Source organism: Cotesia glomerata, linkage group LG3, assembly GCF_020080835.1.
Source record: "Cotesia glomerata isolate CgM1 linkage group LG3, MPM_Cglom_v2.3, whole genome shotgun sequence".
In the NCBI taxonomy this organism is placed as follows: Eukaryota; Metazoa; Arthropoda; class Insecta; order Hymenoptera; family Braconidae; genus Cotesia; species Cotesia glomerata.
In genome coordinates this window covers 28,602,424-28,623,346 of record NC_058160.1, presented here as the reverse complement: position 1 = coordinate 28,623,346, position 20,923 = coordinate 28,602,424, and the positions used below count along the sequence as shown (strand labels likewise).

Below are 20,923 nucleotides of genomic sequence, written 5' to 3'. Positions count from 1 at the left end.
GGGCTTATTTTAGGGTTCTATGATTCTTAATTCTCCGACAAAATATCCCCGGACAAAATACACTGATAAAAAAATTAACTTGACCCAAGAGACAAAATCTTAAACCAAGAATACCATTTTGAAGAAAATGATTTTCTTCAATCGAGAATAAACTCTTGAGTCGAGAAATTATTCTTGATTTAAGTAAATTTTCCTTGTCTCAAGAATTTATTAATTTTATCAGTGTATCTTAAATAATTAAATTTTTTAATAAAACAATTCAAAACAATAAATTTGAAAAAAATTATCATTTTATTTTAACCCGGACAAAATATACCCAAAATAAATATACAAAATACACTGGTAAAAAAATTAACTTGACTCAAGAGCCAAAATCTTGAACCAAGAATACCATTTTGAAGAAAATTATTTTCATCCATCAAGAGAATAATTAAATCAAGAAATTATTCTTGGTTTAAGTAAATTTTCCTTGTCTCAAGAATTTATTCTCTTGACTCAAAAAAATCATTTTCTTCAAAATGTTATTCTTGGTTCAAGATTTTGGCTCTTGAGTCAAGTTAATTTTTTTATCAGTCTATCTTAAATAATTAAATTTTTTAATAAAACAATTCAAAACAATTTGAAAAAAATTATCAATTTTATTTTAACACTTATTAATGACATTTCAACAAATTAATATTCGTAGCACGACTTTACCGTGTTGTGCCCTTCTATCATGGTTTTTGTGTGTGTTTATTCGACAGTAAACCAACACATAAGCTTATTACCGTATTGTGCCCTTTTATCATCGATTTTGTGTGATATTTAGTCTCGGAGATATTTTTTTTGTGATATTTTGTCGGAGAAATAAAACGCCTAATACCTTATTTGAGTCTTTTGGGTGACATTTAGCTAAAAATTATTTTTTATTAATTTTTTTGGGAATAGTACTTCACTGAAAAAAAAGTTTAAGTCCTATCGCAATACGTTTAAGCGTATGACTTATACAGATGGCGCATTTAACATGGGTTTAAGCCATACACTTAAACGTATTGCGATAGGACTTATACTTTTTTTTTCAGTGTTGAGAGATTGGTAACACGAGCAGAGAGTGTGTCTAAAAACACAAGCCGCAGCTAATAACTTTGGCTACAATAGCTTATGTAATAAATTTTCATGAGAATACATCATAAATTTTTGAAGTAATTACGAGGAATTTTTTCATACTTGTCATTTATAATAAGAAATTATTAAATAATAGTTAGTTTAAAAATTTTACTCATTAGAGAAACATGTTTTTAAAAATTGAAATTGAATAATGCTAATGATTAAATAACGAGTACAAAAATAAAAAAAAATATTCTTTAGGCCACAGAATAATTAACAGAGTACAATTAGTGTCTTACAAACAAACTGTAAGACACTAAGAACAAGTGTTTTTACTAATTAACAGCAATTATCGATTGTTGCAACAAAACGCGGATATGAAAGGATGGATGCCGTAAAATTCTATATTATTCCATTGAATTTAAAAAAAATTTTAATTTTTCCCGCATTATTTTAATTGAATTAGCAATGAAAAAGTCATTTAAATAACAAAATCGTTTTATGTTTGAGAAATAATTGAGTTTAAGTTAATATATATAAAAATAAGGCTGCAAAAATTGACAGTTAGTATCATTGTTAACTTCCAACAGCAATAGATTTATTGTTTCATAGAATATTGAACGGTGAATAGAATACCTTGACAGTTGGTTAGCAAAACTAATTATCTATTCCCATTTTCATTTTTTTATTTTATAAATTTAAAAAATTATTAATAAATAAATAAATTTATTAATTGATAAATAAATAAATTTAATATTAATTATTTATTTTAAAAATTCCACGCGAATGTAATTTTTATTATAATAATAATAAAATTTGTTTTGCTTATGTCAAAAAATGTATGTCAGATACTTAAAGGACATTGCTTTTTTTATTTTTTAAAATGCTACAAGCTTTTTTTTTTATCTCGACATTTGAATAACACGCAGTAAAACATCTGTGGCATCCGGTAAACGAAAAAAAGTTATTTATAATTTGTTTAAAATATATAATGTTAACCGTGAAGGTGATGGATACGTCTTTGAGCGTAATAATTTTATGTGAAAAATATTTAGTGAAGATTAAAGTTCATAGATTTATTTATTGCGATTGTCGCGACTTGCTGATTTAAAAAACCTGCAGATTTTTTAATTTATTTTAGACAGATATATTTTTATCATATCGACATCTGATTGCGAGGTATCTCTGAGATACACTATATTGATACAAATATATAAATATATAAATTATCATTACCGCTAATCCTTTTATAAACAGAGAAGTTAGTGTTTGCGCTAGTGAATTTAACTAAAAAAAATCACGCGCAATTTTCTAAAAATATTCATTATTGTTTGTGTGAATCTGTGGAGTTGATTCAAGCGGTGCGTGACGCAATACACCGGTTTCTTTGCAGCATGCTAATTAATGTGTGCTAAAGCAAAACTTAAAAGTGAAAATTTATAATATCAGTACATATCAATGAAAGTAAACGAACGAGAGCGTGAAAATACATTTTTATCGCATCGATTACAAGAACAAACAGTCTAGTTTGCTGAGATCTGATTCTGATTAAACTTGTCTCAATTATTGTCCCAGTTTTAATGACTATTGAGTCTACACCTTCGTTTATCTTTAGGTTCTTATGTCAGTAAGGAGATTGTATATTGAAAGAATTACTACAGTTAATTCAATTGTAAGCGAAAAAAATAATTTACTCACAGCTTCCTTGCGTTCCGATTCCTGCATGCAAAAAAATTGTTGATTGTTAGTGAGTCAAGTGTTATTAGCCTTTTAATTTAATTTAAATGGTAATTTTAAACTACCTTAGATGTAGGGGCCAAAGCAGTCGGCGTGCTCGGCGCCTCTTGAATTTCTTCCTTTGACTAAATTTTAGTAATTGTTAGTTAGGTTATTATGATAGTTAAAATTAGTTATGAATAATGTTTTATTTACCTTCCCCAGTTCCATGATGAAGCTGCTTGTAACATTGTTAGATATTTTTATTAAAAAGTTAGTATAATTCAAACCATATGAGTAAATTAAATAATAGAGTGTCTAAATTTTTTTAGAAAAAATTTTTTTGAATCTAAAAATTATTAGAAAGATAATAATTAATTTTTTGCTTTAAAAAAAATTATTTGAGCTAAGATTGTTTTAATTTTCTTGGCTTAAGTAAAATTTTTTTTCAGGATAGAGCTTTGAGTTTTTAAGTTTTAAAATTGGCGGGAGAATTGCGGACAGTGAAAAAAAAAAAAAAAAAAATTATTTTTATTTGATATTTTTGCTACAAATTTTGATACAAATTTTTTTTGATGATAAATAAGGAACAATTTTAAACAAAAATATTTTTGAAAATAAATTTAAACAGAAAACTTAATTTTTGTATAACAATATTCCAGTTAAATATCATCCGATGATACCGAAAGTTATTTAATTAATCTTATTTTCAAAATACTTTAAATGAGTATTAACGTGATAAATAAAAAGCTACGTCATTCATAAAACAAACTAAAAAAAATCTGTTAAAAAATTAAGATAAAATAATCCTGAAAGATAAAATCTTAATTTATAATCCCCCGGCTTAGACTTTTCATGAAACAAGTAAAACCAGAGTAAACAAAAAAAAAAACCAGACTAATTATTCCAAACTTGCCAGCTTTTTGTAGACTCGGAATAAACATCGAAATAATTACAAACCCTAATAAAAAAAAATCTCAACATAAAACAGCACAGCCAATTTCGTACATAAATCATTAATTAGATTCGGGAATACTCGCTATGAAATAACTTATTCAAAAAATTATAATAATCAAAATTTTATCAAATCACCGCGAGGCCATTGTCATTATCGCTTAAGTAAGGTCAATCCTGGATTAAATATATACGAAAGTTAATTATATTACAATCATCATTTTCTCTATTTTAAATTTTAAATTACAGACTCGACGTTAACATTTATTAATGAAACATGAGACATAAACATTAGACGTCTACATTAATCACTATTTTTTTTATTTAGCACTCAATGATAAACAAAACGACCCAATAAAATTTATCCATTGCTATAAATATTACCAGCATTAATTAATTACAATCTATAAAAAATTATTATAAAAATATAAAGCAATATTAGACGACCATTTTCATTTAATTAAATTTATACAGACAATACACTTGTAATAAGGTCAAAAGGTCAAAGACATTTCTTCAGTTTGTTCCCCCTTTTACTACAATATATGTTTGATATACGTATTAAATATTTAGAAAAATAAAGTCGAAAGTACACGCCTTTTGTTATTTTAATAATAATTTATTATTTCATATTTTATATGTTTTACGATGTAATATTATTATGAAAAAACAAACTGATGCGCTTATTGCGACAACACATTATCGAGTATTTTAATGAGTCGTGATAGAGTCGATAACGCGTAAAAAATTCCTAACTTTCTCTTTTATTTAAACATTCAAATATTAGATAACGATTTATCATCAATTAAACTTATTTAATTAATATAATTCCTCTTATTAAATATTAATCTTTTATTTATGTTTACGTTTGTATCGATAAATAGATTCCAGATATTTTTTATAAAAATATAATTAGCAAATATTATTACAAAAATAAGTCAAATTTAAGTACTTTAGATTAAAGTATGAAGATTATAAATAAATATCTAAAAATTGAAGAATTTTATTAATGCTGAATGGATGAACCGGTTACATAACCCAATCGAGTAAAATAAAAAATTGAGAGCACATTATTGTCAATATTATTTATAAGTGAAGAAATAAATTACTTAAAAATGAAAATATTAATAATTTACAATCAAATTTAAAGCTCTATGCTGATTTTTTTCATTTATAAAATCGGATGTGAGATAATAAATAAAATGAAGTGGAAATAACTAGTCGTAGATAGTTTAGTCTCAGGCTATGAACGCTAACAATTACCTCGTAATTATTTAATTGCGATGAATAAAAACGCGGGTCTCGGGTTGGATAAAAAAGCGAGATTGAAAAATTGTTAACGTGCAACATTAACAAACAAACTCACCGTTAATTGTTTATTGTTTAAGGGTGATTGTTAGTCTCACGTACTAACTACGATAGTCTGGTGGCTATTCTGAACCAAAGTTCGATTTCCGACTGATATTATTCAACTTTCATGAGTACCACACAAACTACCCCGATTATTAACCCGCATGCGCTGCTGGATTCACCCTCTGCTACCAACCCTACGTTTTATTTTTGAATTTCAGGCTCAGTCAACGACGTGATGTATTTCATCATTCTTGTTAGAAGAAATTTATTTCTTTTAACGAACTATCAATTTATTTTTTTTCTAAATAAATTGTTGTAGACAAAATTTTAAATATAAATTACAAAAACTCAAATTTTTTTAATGTTACAAATTTTTATTAGTTTAAAAAAATATAATTAAAATTAAAAAAGCGCATCTAGAAATTTATGGTTATTTTTTAATGTTATTTATTATTTATAAAAATTACAAAAAATTACACTTGTAATTTTTTTACTTTCTTGTTTGCAAAATTGCATTCAAATGTTGCAAATTTTTATTGGTTTAAAAAAAATAAAATTAAAATTAAAAAAACACATCTAGAAATTTATGGTTATTTTTTAATTTTATCTATTATTTATAAAAATTACAGAACAAAATATTTTAAAAAATTACACTTGTAATTTTTTTACTTTCTTCAAACGCTAATTTTTGTTTTTAAATAATTTATTTGATAAAAAAAATCAGACAAAATTTAAAAAAATTAATTAAAATTTTTTCAATTTTAATTTTTTTGTCAAAACAATTAATTTGCTCTAAAAAATTGTTAAGTATTCGCTAATTTTTTTATTTATTTATCTCTCAAATATCGCTTTGAAAAAAAAGAACTACTTAAAAATAATTCTAGCTAAGCTTTAAAATATTATTTTGAAAATTTAGTGATAAACTATATTTTAAAAAAATTTTTTTTAAATTTATTCTTTATCACGAGTATGAATTCAAGGCTATGCGTCGCACGATGCCACGAGCGTTTTATGTGTATATGTATAGCTATATATACAAATACATTTAATACTGTACTGCATGTACGTACACAGTCGGTCTTGAACATGTAGTTAAATACTTTAAGTAGTTAATAACCATAGAGTAGAGGAAAGAAGAGCAAAGAGGAAGAAGTTGACGAGCCCCGAGAACGCCCTTCAAAATGACCAATCACATCGCGACTACGTATTCCTGCCGCTCGTCACGTACTCCTGTCCACCGAATTTAATCGATAATAAAGTAAGAGTGTACAGAAAGTGACGTCATTCGCGAGGGCAAGTATCCTCGAGCGGTTTCGTTTCTACCTGTTGAAATGTTGAAATACACGCACATTATTTCGTATCGGCTGACGTAAATCTTTCGGGTCTTACATTTTATCATGCATACACATATCATATAGATTTACCGTTAAATGATATCAGAGGGAGTTTATTGTACTTATAATTTATTCTTCTAATCATCGTTTTATTTTTATCAATTAATTAGAAACAATTATGTCTATATTGTTTGTAATTAAAAAAAAAAATCATTATTTAGATTAGATTTGATCAAAAAATTGAAACTTTATAATTTTAATTCTTGCATCATTTTTTTAAAATAAATTTTTTAAACTTATATTTTGATTTTTTCAATTTAAATATTGTATTTTTAAGTAAATTTATTATTTATTTATTTTTATTATTTGTCGTTATTGTTTATTATGGTTTTTTTTTTTTTTATAAAAGTAAAAATAAAATTAAAAACTGGAAATAAAAATAATTCAAGGCAAGGTTGACAATTTTTTGTAGTAAATTTTTTTCAGATATTTATATTGTTGTATTTTGACGTAAATATTGTCTACACAGTTCTGAGACTGCTGAGAGATTATTAGACCGTACTAATACTAATATTAAGACAGTTTGATCAATAAATGACATACATTTCTAAAGCTTTTATTCTCACTTAATATTATTATTTTTATTGTTCTAATTAATAAAATAAATCTGGCGTTAGCTGGACTGAAATTTCCTGATTATTTTTTTTTAATAAATAAATTCTTATAAAATAAAACAGAAAATAGTTTAATAAATTATCTCGAATTATTCATTAATCTATTTATATAACAATAAGTAGTAATTTTATCACCCCAAGAAATTCTTGTTAGTTATAATTGAAATAATTCATCTGAAAACAATTTATCAAAAAAAAATTGATTTTGACGATTATTAATTTTTTATATACGACTCATTGCAAAGTAAAAATTAAAGTACATATTTTTTACGTAAAAAATAAAACTACCTCAATATATAAACTGTAATTACATTCATAAAATATTTTAACAAATTAATTAAATGCTTTTATATTTTTTCTAAGTATTAATTATTATTATCAAAACATTTAATTAATTAATTAATTATTTTTTACAATTAATTATTTTTTATGACAATAGTTAAAAAAAGTAACTCTTATTTCAGTAAATTAATAAATAAAAAATTTCATTATAAAAATTAAATTTTTTCCAAAAATTATTTCAATATTCTTCTAGGAATAATCAATAAAAAAAATTAGTTCAATAAAAGCATGACTAATCCTTTAACACAAAACGTAGAATCTTCTGACGACAAACAATAAGTACTACATAGCTTCCCTACTGACCAAACATTTACTTAATTAAATAAAATAAATATATTTTCTTGAATCAGTAATTCGAGCTGACAGTCAATGACGGTATTTTTTTATTAAATAAAATTAATAAATAAATAAATAAACTATTTACTAGTTTCGAGCAGAGGCTGGGGGATTGTCATCGACATTGGCCGTCAGTTACGCAATAAGAAACCCGTAATACCAATTTATTGAACGCAATGAGAAACAATACTTGTATCATCCACTACTACATAAAAATAGTACACAGTGCAGATTAAACGGTATGAAGAAACAGTGACGTACGCTCCGTGGACCGACACTTAATTTCAAATAAAACGATATTATTATTGACATGTAATGCTCGTGAAACTAATCGCTTACTTTGTTCGATGTAATGTAAATAAATTTAAATATAAATATCGCGGATACAATAAAGAAAAAATACAATACAATTTTTAATGTCCACATTTTATGATATAATGTCTATATCTATATCAAATACTAATTCTGATTTTAATCGATCGACTTTTTCAATGGAAAAATTTGAGAGTGACGTTATAGTCATCTTCAGTGATTTAATAAATCATCTTCTGTAGCGTAAGGTATAGATGTGTGTATCCATACAATAAATCATCAATCAATAAGCCCCCCAAGTCGTGCGAGTCAACTAGAGCTCTGATCTTTGATGAAGACTATTCTATATATTCTATGAAGACAATTAAGAAAAAAAATGAAAATTTATTTTTAATAAAAAGAAGTTTATTTAATCAAAGTTAGTCAGTGGAAAAATTTAAGCTTGTATGAAATATATGTATTTGTTTGTGTGCTTATATCTAACACGTAAGAAGTAAGCAGAGATGTCTTGCAGTGATTGATAAAAATAAACAAACACACCTCCCAGATAAACCACGCGTCTTATATTGTAATTATTGCTGATATATGTATATATTAATTTCCTGTCTCTTGGTCATCATTCAAAGAGATTCCGTGTGCACCTGAGTGACCTCCAAGAGTCATGATCTTATTATGTCTCATCTGCTTGACACGAGGAATAACACGAGATTTTCCTTCTATACATTTTATTATTTTATTGGCTATTTATATTTAAATCAGCGCTTTTATTAATCTGTTTTTCATTCGGGTTTATTTATTTATTAATTAATTTTCTAACGTGAAGAAAACTTTCCGTCAGTTTGAAAATAAACAAGAAAAAATTTTTCACAAGAAAAAATATTGCAAAATTTTATATCTGGATTTTTTTTGGGTAATTTTTCATTTTTTATTACTTCAAGTAAACAATCTGACTTTTTTTTTTAATATTTTTTTCTACATATTTTCTTTATATAAATTGCATTTTTTAACAAATCGAATTTAGAGTTTAAACTTTTTTATAAAAGGAAAATTTTTTTTAATTTCAATAGCCGTATTTTAAAACATATTATTATTTAATTATTAAGAATATATTTTCTTGTTTGAAGAAATAATGAAATTAATTAAAATACTTTTTATTAAATTTAAATAAAGCTATTAATCTATTTTTTTTATTTCAATGAAAATATTGATATTATTTTGTCATAAAAATGTCAATAGTTCATTTCAAAAAATTCCTGAGTCAAAAATTAAAAAACAATTACCAAAAAAATAATTTTCTTTTCTTTGTATACTTCAGAATAATTTTAAGAAATTACACACAATTTAAAAGATAATTTTCTGGTTAGAAAAATAAATTATAAATAATACATTTTTAATCAATAATTCAAGAGTCAGTTGTTAGAAATTATTCAAATTTATATTTCTTCCCTTCACTTAATTACTAATATAAAAAACTGTCCCACAAAAAACTCATAAATTAATATTTCTTCTTTATTTTAACTAGAAAGGTGCATAATTATTTATCACGCATTTCTTTTTATTACTTTCTAACAACAAATCAAACCTCGGTGTCAACGACTTTAAATTAAAATTCAACTTTTACTTTGAATTTACGGCTTTTATATACATACTTATGAGTTATAGTAGATAAAAAAAAAAACTCACCTGTCTAGCAGATAAAGGAAGCGTGGTATCTCGCGCATAAATCGGAGCATCCAGATCAGTAACACTGCTACTGATACTAGGAGCTCTGGAGTCGTCTCTCCCAGGTACCGTCAACGATGTCGGTCTCAGAGGATGGGATTCCGCGATATATCCTTCCCCGAAATCATCATCGTCCCTGTCCATGGTCATCAATTGGAAACCAACTGGAAGTTATTAAAAATTCATTGAAAAATTTATAATTTAAATAAAAATTTAAATAACCCAGATTTTTAGATAAAAGGAACAAAATAATAAATTATTATAAATTTGATGAAAAAATAGCGATCAAAGAGATAAAAAATATTGAAATATTGATTTGGCAAGTTATAAATTAGTTCACGAATAACTTTATGACGTATGAGCTTTCCCTGTCAAGAATTTGGCATCGGATCAAGGCTAGTAACCCTGTGACACTCCTCTAGCGGCTTACGATATACCGATGATGATGTTTAGCTTGGCAGTCGCTAATCATTGAGGTTACTTGCTTACAAATAAGTCCGACCCGCGTGCATGCATGACTGAGAATCAAATATACACACATTTGTTTGTTGCTTGTTGCTTTTCATGTGTGTATAAGTAGTCTATCTACGTTTTATTTTTTGAAGCTTCAAAACTTCCATTTTAATAAACCCAGACCTTAAACTTATCAGAATAAAATTCTGGGATTCATGATTGTCGGCTTAATTATTGATATGAAGGTGTATGACCTCCGGTTCAAGCACTTGGGCTTAATTGTACAAACATTTGCCATAGAATTTACAGATACTGAGTGTTTTATTTTAACACACGAGTTAGTTCATTAATTAAACACTCAAATGGCTAAAAATATATTTTCAAGTATAATTAAAAATTTTTCTTCATTCATTTAGCCTTGAATTATTTAAAAAAGGTTCTAGGTCTTAGTAAAAATTTAATATTTTATTAAAAATACTCTGATATGTTTTTTTTTTGTGAATTAAACAACAAAAAGTCTTAAAAATTTTTATTATTATTTTAAAAAAAATTAATTTTTTTTTTAACTTCCCGCTACGAAAATCGAAGATTTTCAAAAATCGGGAAGTTATTGTTTTCACCCCGTTTTGCAAAAATCGAGTTTTCATCAGATCTCGACGTTTGAAGGTCACAGGAAGCTTCCCTGACTATCCCCGCGAGGTTGTCACGGCGTCTGTATGTGTGTGTGTGTGTGTGTGTGTGAAAGTATGTGAACCGCTTATAACTTTTGAACGGCTTGATCGATTTCATCGCGGTTGGTGCCATTCGAAAGGGCTTGACCAAACTTAGATTTTGAAAACTATTTGGACCGATTCAGATCAATAGATTTTGAGAAATCTTCAAAAAACTGAAAAAAAAATTTTTTCAAATTGAGAAATCTTCAAAAAACTGAAAAAAAAAATTTTTTCAAATGTGGTTTTTTTGGAATAACTTTTAAACGGCTTAATAGTTCAATTCCAAAAACTAATCAGCTCTTAACTTCAAAAAACCACGTCGATCGCCACCAGTCCGGTCAAAATCGGTTGATTCATTCGAGAGATATCGTGAACGAAAGAAAACCGAAAAAAGTGTTTTTTCGGAATAACTCCAAAATTCCTAGCGCGATCAATTCAAAATTTGGGATTATTTGTGAAACTTGAAAAACTGCGTCGAATGCTTCTTACAGCGTAAAAATCGGTTTATTCATTCAAAAGTTATTGTGGTTTAAAAATTCAAAAAATAGTGTCTTATCAAATCTCTATCAGACTTTTGAGCTCGAAGAGCTTTAAAGGATAGGAAAGCAATCTCTGAGCTCGGAGAGCTCAAAATAACCCATAAATTGTATTTTTGAGCTCAAAGAGCTCAAAAACGTCATTGGTGCAATTTTAAGCGCCTAAGTATGAAATTAGCGGGAAGTTGCAGGGATGGCCTTCAGGGTCAACCGTTTTCCTAATTTTTTTTGGATCGATTTATGTATTATTTTGAGCTCTCCGAGCTTGGAAAGATAGCTTTTCTATGCTTCTTCGAGCTCAAAAGTCTAAAAATTATACTATCTCATCAAAAACGATCCGAAAAGAAATGTTATGTGAACTTATGCAAAATTATGTAAAGTTATGTGAAGTTATGTGCAGAATACACTTTTCGGTTTTCTTTCGTTCATGATATCTCTTAAACGAACTGGCTGAAATTATGTGAAATTATGTGAAGTTATGTGCAGGAAACACTTTTCGGTTTTCTTTCGTTCATGATTTCTCTTGAACGAGTCGACTGAAATTATGTGAAATTATGTGAAATTATGTGAAGTTATGTGCAGGAAACACTTTTCGGTTTTCTTTCGTTTATGATATCTCTTGAACGAATTGATTGCACTGATAGAAGGATTTATTTGTATTAAATAATATTTGTTAATAGCTAACAAATCATTTATTAGAGACCATTTTTTAATGTTAAATAAATATTTCTTAGTATTCAAAATGATTTGTTTGTATTCAATAAATCTGATATTCATTTATTAAGTATTAATAAATCTTTTTAAATACTAAGAAATATTTGTTAAGGCCTAACAAATGGCTTCTAATAAATGATTTGTTAAATATTAACAAATCTTTTTAACTATAAACAAATCTATTAGTGTGAAGTTATGTGAAATTAAATTCTATGTCAAAAGTATAGAAAGACTATCTCTTTGAGCTTGGAGAACTCAAAATAAGACATAAGTTGTTTTTTTGAGCTCGAAGAGCAATTATTAGTGCAATTTTAAGCGCCTAGGTATGTAAGTGGCGGGAAGTTGCAGGGATGGCCTTCAGGGCCAACCGTTTGTCTAATTTTTTTATTAAAGCAATAAATAAATTTATTTTTTTTTTCAAATAACTTTTTAAATTAAACTATTATTATTATTATTATTATTATTATTATTATGCTTTATTTGTACACCTCTCGGTTTTTACAAGGCTGATTCGTCTTTTTCTCCTAGCTCTACGCTTTTTCTATTTCTCATATTGGACCTCAGCAAGTCCCACCCGACACTTCATTTCTACTTTTAATTTTTGCGGCTGTGGACCGACTTGTGCTTTCTGTACCGTATTCACCCTGAACCTCACCTTCTCAGGCTGTTGGAACAGAATTATGGGGAAATCACAGAGAAAACCCATGATAGTACAGTCGGAGCTGGGCTAAGTATACAGTGATTGATAAGAAACTCTTCTTTATCGACCACTGGAGCATTAGGCCCCTCTTCTAGTGTGCAGAGATCCCTCGTGCTAGCCAACGTTGACTAGAGCGGTCACCCATTCAAGTTGTTGCTTAAATGTGTGATCGCCCAAAGTCAGACGTGTGCCGCCCGGCTATCTCTGCCACTTCCAGAGGCTGGCAACGGTAACGTAACCCAGTTAGCACAGGTTGACCATCAACTAGGTTGATGTTCAATAGTTTACGTCAACTTTATGTTAACTTCGCGTCAACCGCTGCATTTGCAACAGTTTCCCAGAACTTGACTTTAACTTACACATCAAGTTAGCGTAAATCTATTGCCGGAATTTTCCGAAAGGTTCGCTCAAAGTTAACGCAAAGTTGCAGAAAGTTAACGTTAACTTCACGTCAACTGTTATAAGTATAACTGTTGCTCTACTGTTAGCGTAAACTTTACGTCAAATTCCGGCCGCAGGTTTACGTGAACTTCGTTTCGCTTGTGCTAATAGGGTAACGCACATATTTTTAATTATAATCACTGAAAAATATTGGTGCGTGCTGGGATCGAACCCGGGTCCCACTCTTTCGAAAAGCGAGCACCGAGCCGACCAGGCCATTGCCAGCCTTTTTTAAATTAAACTATTAATATGCAAATTAAAAATTAAAAAAATCTATTTTTAAAACATAAATTGACATTTTATTGTTGAAAAAAAAATTTTATTTCAAAAATTGCATAACAAAATATTTATTTACATGCATTAAAATAAAAAACCAGACTCTGTAACTATGCATGAATTTTTTTAACGCTTAAAATAATTTTTATTTTTATAATTTACAAATACACATTTAAAAAAAAATAAAAACTTAATTTCTAGGGTCATATTTTTCAGTTTTGTACAAAAATAATTATTAAATACCTCAAAAAAATTAAATATATATTGATTGTTAATTTATAACAATTTTAAAGGTGACTTAATTCTTAATAAAAATGACAAAAAATAATACGTACGTTGGTTATCTCTAAATGAGTGACTCATTGCTCTTAAATTTGTTCTCTTCCCACGATATTAGACAAATCGACCTATAAATAAAAATATACATACATAAAACATGTAATAGTCATTAGATCTAACCGGTAAAACCAACAACGGATCTAAGCGCAAAAAAAAATTTTTAGTGACAGTTCTATGTATGATTCAGTGGCAATAATAACGCACGTGGCGTCGTTTGAGTTTCGTCACATGTTTCGAAATTACCTTTGTAAAAATACAGATTTTTTTCTTAGACTTTTTTAATTTTCAAAAATTTATTTTCACTGTCAATGTTAATAATAATAATATTATTAATTATAATCAATCAGTTGGAAACATACAACATATTAATGCATCTGTTTAATCAAGAGGCGAGCAGTAAATATGTAGATCAGTACGTCTCTTAAAAATACCGTTTGTCGTTAAAATTAGCACTCCATTGCGTATTTGAACGCACGTAGGCTCGTGAACATTTCTAATATTTAGAAAAAAATATTTATTAGAAAAAAAAATATTTTGAGATTTTTTGTAAAAACAAGAATTGAAAATTTTTATTTCTTCTTTGAATAGAAAAAATTAATAAGAAGAAATATTAAATTGTTTGAAGATGACCTGACATATTAAATATTAGTAAAAAAAAAATTAAAAAGAAGAAATAATTAATTAAAAATGACCTGATTTATTAAATATTAGTAAAAAAATTAAAAAAAAGAAATAATTGTTTAAAGATGACCTGATATTAAAAATTAGTAAAATAAATAATAGTTAACGTATTGTAAATAATGTCTGCAAATGAGGCTAAATGAGCATACTAATGAACTAAAACGTCTGAAGATAATCACCACTGGATATATGTAATAATACCAGCATAGAATTGTATATAATATATTCTCATATTTATAACAATAATAATATTTATGTGTGTATACATTATGAGTATCCAATAACATAAACTTTCGTCATTACCTCCTCGTGGAGATGCGAGTCGTTTAAAAGACGGTCACAGTACAGGAGAATTTAATATAAAAATCTAAAATACAGATTTTATTTTATTTAAACTATTTTTTATATTTTATTATTATGATTATTAAACCAATGCTTGTATTAAATATCCAAAAATACAAACAGGCGTGGAGTCTTTCAGAAATAGAGCCGTCAAAAAACTAAATAAATAAAATACATGTACAGTATCTATATATATATTTGTAAAATAAAAGTAGCATCAAAGCTTAAATACGCAGCACGTTCTATTTCAGTAGATTTGAATGAAGTTAAAAAAAAAATAAGAACCGAGTAAACGGCAATAGTAACACCCGAACTCTAATTCTAACGTGTGAAATAAAGATTGAGGATTTAAGATTAGTTAATACCCGCACCCACGGAATATGCTCTTGAGACTGAGCTAGAGGACGTCGTCGTCGTCGGCTAAGAGAAGACGTATTCGCGATTCCTCGATCAGCACTGGTCGTAAGATACTACAAGCTAGATTTAATTTTAACGTGCGACGTACGTCGTGATCAGACGAGCCTCCGCCTTTTTCCGAGTTATCCACATGTTACATCTTATATTATATATTGACCATTGCAATTATAAGTATTATTTATTGCTATGTCTCTCTTTAGTTTGTTTGATACTTAGATAAATAAAATGTACATAGATACACATAGATAAATTTATAATATATATAAGAATAAAAAGTAGATGATCAATTGATTGCTTACTGAGTGTTACAATTGATTTCACCCTGTATTTATTACGTATGCTATAAAAATTTTTCTCGGTCATAACATTTACACTCACTAATATTTTAATATGTATTAGTACGCACATACATGCAAGTACGTATTTATAGATGTATATAGATATTTGAAGAAATAGAAGATGTAATAGAGAATTTCTTAAAGAGATACATTAGCGTGCGAGACTTGGTTATTGCTTTATAAATTTATTTCACGACTGACGCCACTGCGTAATTGTTAAAATTTTTTTTTCCCTATTTAGTTTTTATAATTTTTGAGTAAAAATTTATTTTATAAATCAATAGGCTTTAACTGATGTAATAAATGTTGGATTAAAAATGTGATTTGTAAATAACGCTAGTTGCGTCATCGTTTATGGTGGGTCAGATAAATATTAAAATTCTGCTGAACGTATTTGAGTCTGATCATAAACACACTTTTTAGAAATTAGTGTTTATTTTTTTAATCTTGCGACGAAAAAAAAAAAATGTATAGTGAATAAGAATGAGATGAAGCGGAGGCTGAGGTAGATAAAAAATATTATTTTAAGACAAGCGAAAATTTGCTGACGTGCGTTGAGTCACGTAACTAGTCTGGTTGAGATGGATTCCGATTTCATCAGGCGCGAGCTGGTCGTTTTAACTGATAATCGATTATACTAATGTTTGAATAAAATGAATATCAATTATTGGACAATTGATAGCAATAACAACATATTAATTGATCCAAATATTTATTATTTTTTAAAGTACACAATAAATAGTTTATTATTGTTTAAAAAAATAATATAAGTTAGTCGCAATTAATAGTATTTTTTTTGCTATTATTATTGCATTAAATTAATAAATAATAGACCATTTGGAGAGTTATCTATCTTGATCGAAAGGTGATTGTTCTGCGAATAGTCTGTCGAGTAACTCGTTGCACAGTTTAACTTCATCGACAGCTTCTTCGGATTTCAAGTCTTTCAAATGCCTCTCTATCGTTGCTTTTAAGCACAATTCGGGTCTTCGGCATTCACGTAATGCTGGTAAATTGTTGTTGGCTGTTAAGCTGTTTAAAATACTCAGCAGTGCATCCCTAATAAAAAGAAAAAATTAAATTATTGAACAATTTGTATTTTATTTAATTTAATATTGTTTAGTTCAATATGTGATAAATCGTTTAAGAATTTAAATCTGAAAAATTTTTTGGTAATTATTTACAAGTGGAGTCAACACCATTTGGGCCGTAACTACAATAAAAAAAAAAATTAACTTGATTCAAGAGAAAAATTTTTGAACCAAGAATATAATTTTGAAGAGGGTAATTGTCTTGAATCAAGGCGAAAAATTCTTGAATCAAGAATTTTTATACTGAAATCAAGAATATTTAGTTCTTCAAAATTATATACTTGATTCAAGAATTGATGAAAGAAAAAAAAAAGATTTCGATAGCTATTTTTGCCTTCAAAAGTTGAAAAAAATTTTGGCTCTCATGTTTTTGAATAAAGTTGCTATTTTATTTCTTTTTTTATATATTTTTATTTGAAAATTACATAAAAAAACAAACACTTCAAAAGAAAAAAGTTGAATATCACAATTTTCTAAAAAATTTATAAATTTTTTTTAAAATTTGTTAAAATTGTGATAATCAACTTTTTTTTTTTAATTGTTTATTTTTTTATGTACAGGGAAGAACAATATGACACTGGATATCATCCCAGATGATACTCAGTGATATCTGTGGTGAAAAAAAATTTCTAATTGTAGCTAAAAAAATCCAGATTGTACTGCGTGATATTTGGATTATACTCATTGTAATCTGGATTGTACTAGCTACTATCTAAAATTTTTTTTCAGTCCGTATAATCTGGGATGATATCCAGTGTATCCACTTTAAATATTTACCAATTCTTTTAGGTCAATTGAACCTTGACACACAAGAACTGTCGCAAAGAATCTTGAGTATAATTTTTTGGATAAAAATAAAAAAAATAAGTGCTTTATACACTTACTACTGATACAATATAACTATACTAAACTACCTTGATATAATATAAAAAATAAAAAAAATAAATATATACCTGGTATCTCCAATAATACTATTCATAGCCAACAAGCCGGAAGCTTGTTCAATGATACCCATTTTAATTAAACTCGATCTAATAGCATGCGCATTGTCCTTACTGCACAGAGCGGATAACAAGAATGCTGATTTAATTTGCAGCTTTTCCACAGAGCTCTGCATCGCTCTTATTAACACCGAGTATCCATCGTTAACATCCATGTATTTAAGCGCTAATGCATTGCCACGAACAATACCTAAAAAGGTGATTCAAATATAATAGTATATCCAATAAATGATTATATTTATATACATTATTATATCAAGAAAGAACGTAGATGGAAAATAGAATAAATTAAGGCCGTATGATAATCAACTTCTGAATCAAGACAGTAAGGTCTCAATCAAGGCAAGCATAATACTTATAATTAGAAATTATTAAAAAAAAAAAAAAAAAAACTTACAGGAAACTGCGTACAGAGCCTTTATCTTGGCTTGCTCCGAAGGGTCAGAGTCGACCATCTCCAATAAAATTGGCATGAGACCCATAGCTAGTATCTTTTCTTGACAAAACGGGTTATTTTGCGTCAACTCAGCTATCACGTCTGCTGCTCTCCACCTGATAGTGCTGTGAGGTGAATTCAGACAGGCTCCAATGAGACCGAACCCTCCGATTTTGTAGAAATCATTGGCGATGTCAATACTGTCTACGTAACTCGCTATACACTCCAGAGCTGTTTCGTATTCTGTTGGATCGTCTTCCTGACGAAGGTCCATTACATTTGATAGGATTTTCGCGGATTTTTGCAACTCCTCGATTACATTTACTGTCATCGATTCCAAGGCTTTGCTCAAAAATTCTTTTCTCTGGAATTAATTATTATTTATTATTATTATACTGAAGATGAGCTAGCTAGCTTTGTAAAGAACATAATGAAAATTAATTTAGCAGATATTTACTAATTTTTTAAATTTTCTTAACAAAGCTTTAAATTATGGCAAAAATAAATGAGAAAAAAAAAATTGACATGTAGGAATTTTAAAAAATTATAAATGCTATTTTTTAAAAAACATTTATTTGTTAAATAAAATTAAAAATTATCAAGTGACTGATAATTTTAATGTCATATGAAAATAAAGTTAGCCGACATTTAAAAATTTTTAGAATATTTTTTATTAAAAAAATTGTGACAAAAAAAATTCATTTTAAAAAAATTTGAAAAACTATAAGTGCAATTTAAAAAAATTTTTTAAATTTTAATTTAATAAAGCAAAATCAAAAAATTGAAAATTTCGGCTAACTTTATTATTATAGCTTTATAATAAATTTTTATGTTATTAAATTAGCAGTCACTTAATTTATTAATTTTATTGAACAAAAAAATTTGCTCCAAAAAATTATTTTTAAAAAATTGCATTTTTAATTATTTTTGCTATAATTTATTTGTGAAAAAAATTCTTAAAATGATCAAATATCTGCTAAGTTAATTTTTATAAAATTTGTAATGAAAATTAAATTAGCCGATATTTGGAAATTTTGATAATTTATTTTATTGAAAAACAATTTTAAAAAAAATTAAAAGAAAAATTTTCATATGTAGAAAATTTTAAAAATTATCCGTGGAACTTTTTAAAAATAGTTTTTTAGTTTTAATTATTAATTAATAAAAATAATTTCTGAATTTTTGAGTGTCGGCTAACTTAATTTTCATAAATTTGTAAGCAAAAAAAAAATAATTAAGACAGTGACTTACTTCTTGATCCAGAGGTTGGAAAGATGATTGATGAGGCGCATCTTCATTTTTAGACGCCTCCATGGCGAATCTTAACAAACCTTGCAAATTAGTTGGTTGTCTTGGTTGATTTTCAACTGGCTGGAGATCTGGTTCAGCTGGTGGTGCTGTAATAGACAGAGGTCTACTGCTGCTGTCATTTCCACTTGGTTTATTATTCATTTTGCAACTAAAAATCCAAATAAAAAAATTAATCAATTTTTATTATTAATATTATAATTATAGTGAAATTAAAATTAATTTATATGAAGAAATAATTGAATTTTTTTTGGGTTATAAACACGTTGTTTATTTCCTTGCATTTGTACCTAGAGACTTTATCTTTTGGCTGAGACTGCGAAACACCCATTATAAAATTAATAATAATCATAAACTATATTATTTTTCTTTTTAATTAAATATAAAATGTGTGTACTAAAATTTGGACATTGAAAATACTTAATAATGACAGATAAACAGAACAAGACAACGATAAGTATACAAACACGTACAAATTTAACGATATTATATTAAATCCTTGATGACTTGTGATGTTTCCAAGTTTAAAGCGACAATTACACAATATCAATAGTCTTTTGGCAGGCTCTATTAAGTACAAACTAACGACCACGCTTTATAAATCTCTCAATGATACTCTATTCATACAAAATTGTTTAAAACCACTGGTAAATACATCAGGTGTGTTTTTATATAATTATTTACGAAGAATATTCTAGAATGTTCGAGACATCTAGCGTTTGTTCCACTTAACTTAGACAGTTCCGATCATTGTTCTAATTAACTAACAGTTAGTAAGTAAGAAATTTTTGACATTTGAATTTCCCGCGAAATTATACACCAGCAAGTGCTGACATCTGGGTGCAAAAAAAAATTCTAAAGTCGGTATTTTAGGTTTTGGTATTTTTACTAATAATTAATATAATTGTGCAAAAATTTTAAGCAAAATATAAATGAAAATTAAATTAGCCGACATCTAAAAATTTTTTTTATTGAGAAAAAAATTTTACATGTTAAAAATTTGAAAAATTCCAAATGTAATTTTTTTACTTATAATTTTTATTGATTTAAAAAATCAAAAATTATCAAATGTCTGCTTAAATTATTTTTATTTTATCTGATTTTTCAAATTAATACACAGAAAAAACAAATTTCTGGCGCTAAAAAAATTTTAAGGAAGACAAAAGTTATTTTGGAGCAAGAAGAAATTTTCTTGACTCAAGAAACTATGACTTCATTCAAGAAATTTTCAATCTTCCTCAATATTTATGACATTAAAGTTATCAGTCACTTAACAAGTTTTTAATTTTATTTAACAAAAAAATTTGT

General features: G+C 27.0%; 3 protein-coding genes across 6 annotated transcripts in view; 1 reads left to right on the top strand and 2 right to left on the bottom strand.

Annotated features, from left to right (window-relative positions):
* Positions 1 to 15,080, bottom strand: part of LOC123261972 (solute carrier family 2, facilitated glucose transporter member 1-like) — a 28,107-nt gene extending 13,027 nt beyond the window's left edge. The window contains exons 1-4 of one of the 2 annotated variants that reach the window (XM_044723911.1): positions 5,123 to 5,232; positions 3,019 to 3,040; positions 2,889 to 2,948; positions 2,785 to 2,805 (exon numbers count right to left, since the gene is read on the bottom strand). In XM_044723911.1, coding sequence (XP_044579846.1) covers positions 2,785 to 2,805; positions 2,889 to 2,948; positions 3,019 to 3,033 — 96 coding nt within the window. In that variant the 5' untranslated portion in view covers positions 3,034 to 3,040; positions 5,123 to 5,232. Of the gene's footprint in view, positions 1 to 2,784; positions 2,806 to 2,888; positions 2,949 to 3,018; positions 3,041 to 5,122; positions 5,233 to 9,790; positions 9,994 to 13,997; positions 14,070 to 14,985 lie in introns of those variants that run through there. The other variant, XM_044723910.1, reaches the window with a different exon arrangement.
* LOC123261973 (TBC1 domain family member 19) overlaps positions 1 to 20,923 on the top strand; it is a 134,184-nt gene that overhangs the window by 83,567 nt on the left and 29,694 nt on the right. The gene's annotated exons all lie outside the window — the stretch shown is intronic.
* On the bottom strand, positions 15,825 to 20,279 carry LOC123261975 (hsp70-binding protein 1-like). Of its 2 annotated transcripts, none has more exons than XM_044723920.1 (5): positions 20,089 to 20,279; positions 19,559 to 19,766; positions 18,269 to 18,671; positions 17,824 to 18,061; positions 15,825 to 16,838 (listed from the first exon to the last, which is right to left on the bottom strand). In XM_044723920.1, the coding sequence occupies exons 2-5, from the start codon at positions 19,757 to 19,759 to the stop codon at positions 16,625 to 16,627; spliced, it is 1,056 nt and encodes a 351-aa protein (XP_044579855.1). In that variant the 5' UTR covers positions 19,760 to 19,766; positions 20,089 to 20,279; the 3' UTR covers positions 15,825 to 16,624. The 2 variants fall into 2 exon arrangements, with proteins under 2 accessions (XP_044579855.1, XP_044579854.1); XM_044723919.1 differs by lacking the exon at positions 20,089 to 20,279 and adding an exon at positions 19,906 to 20,039.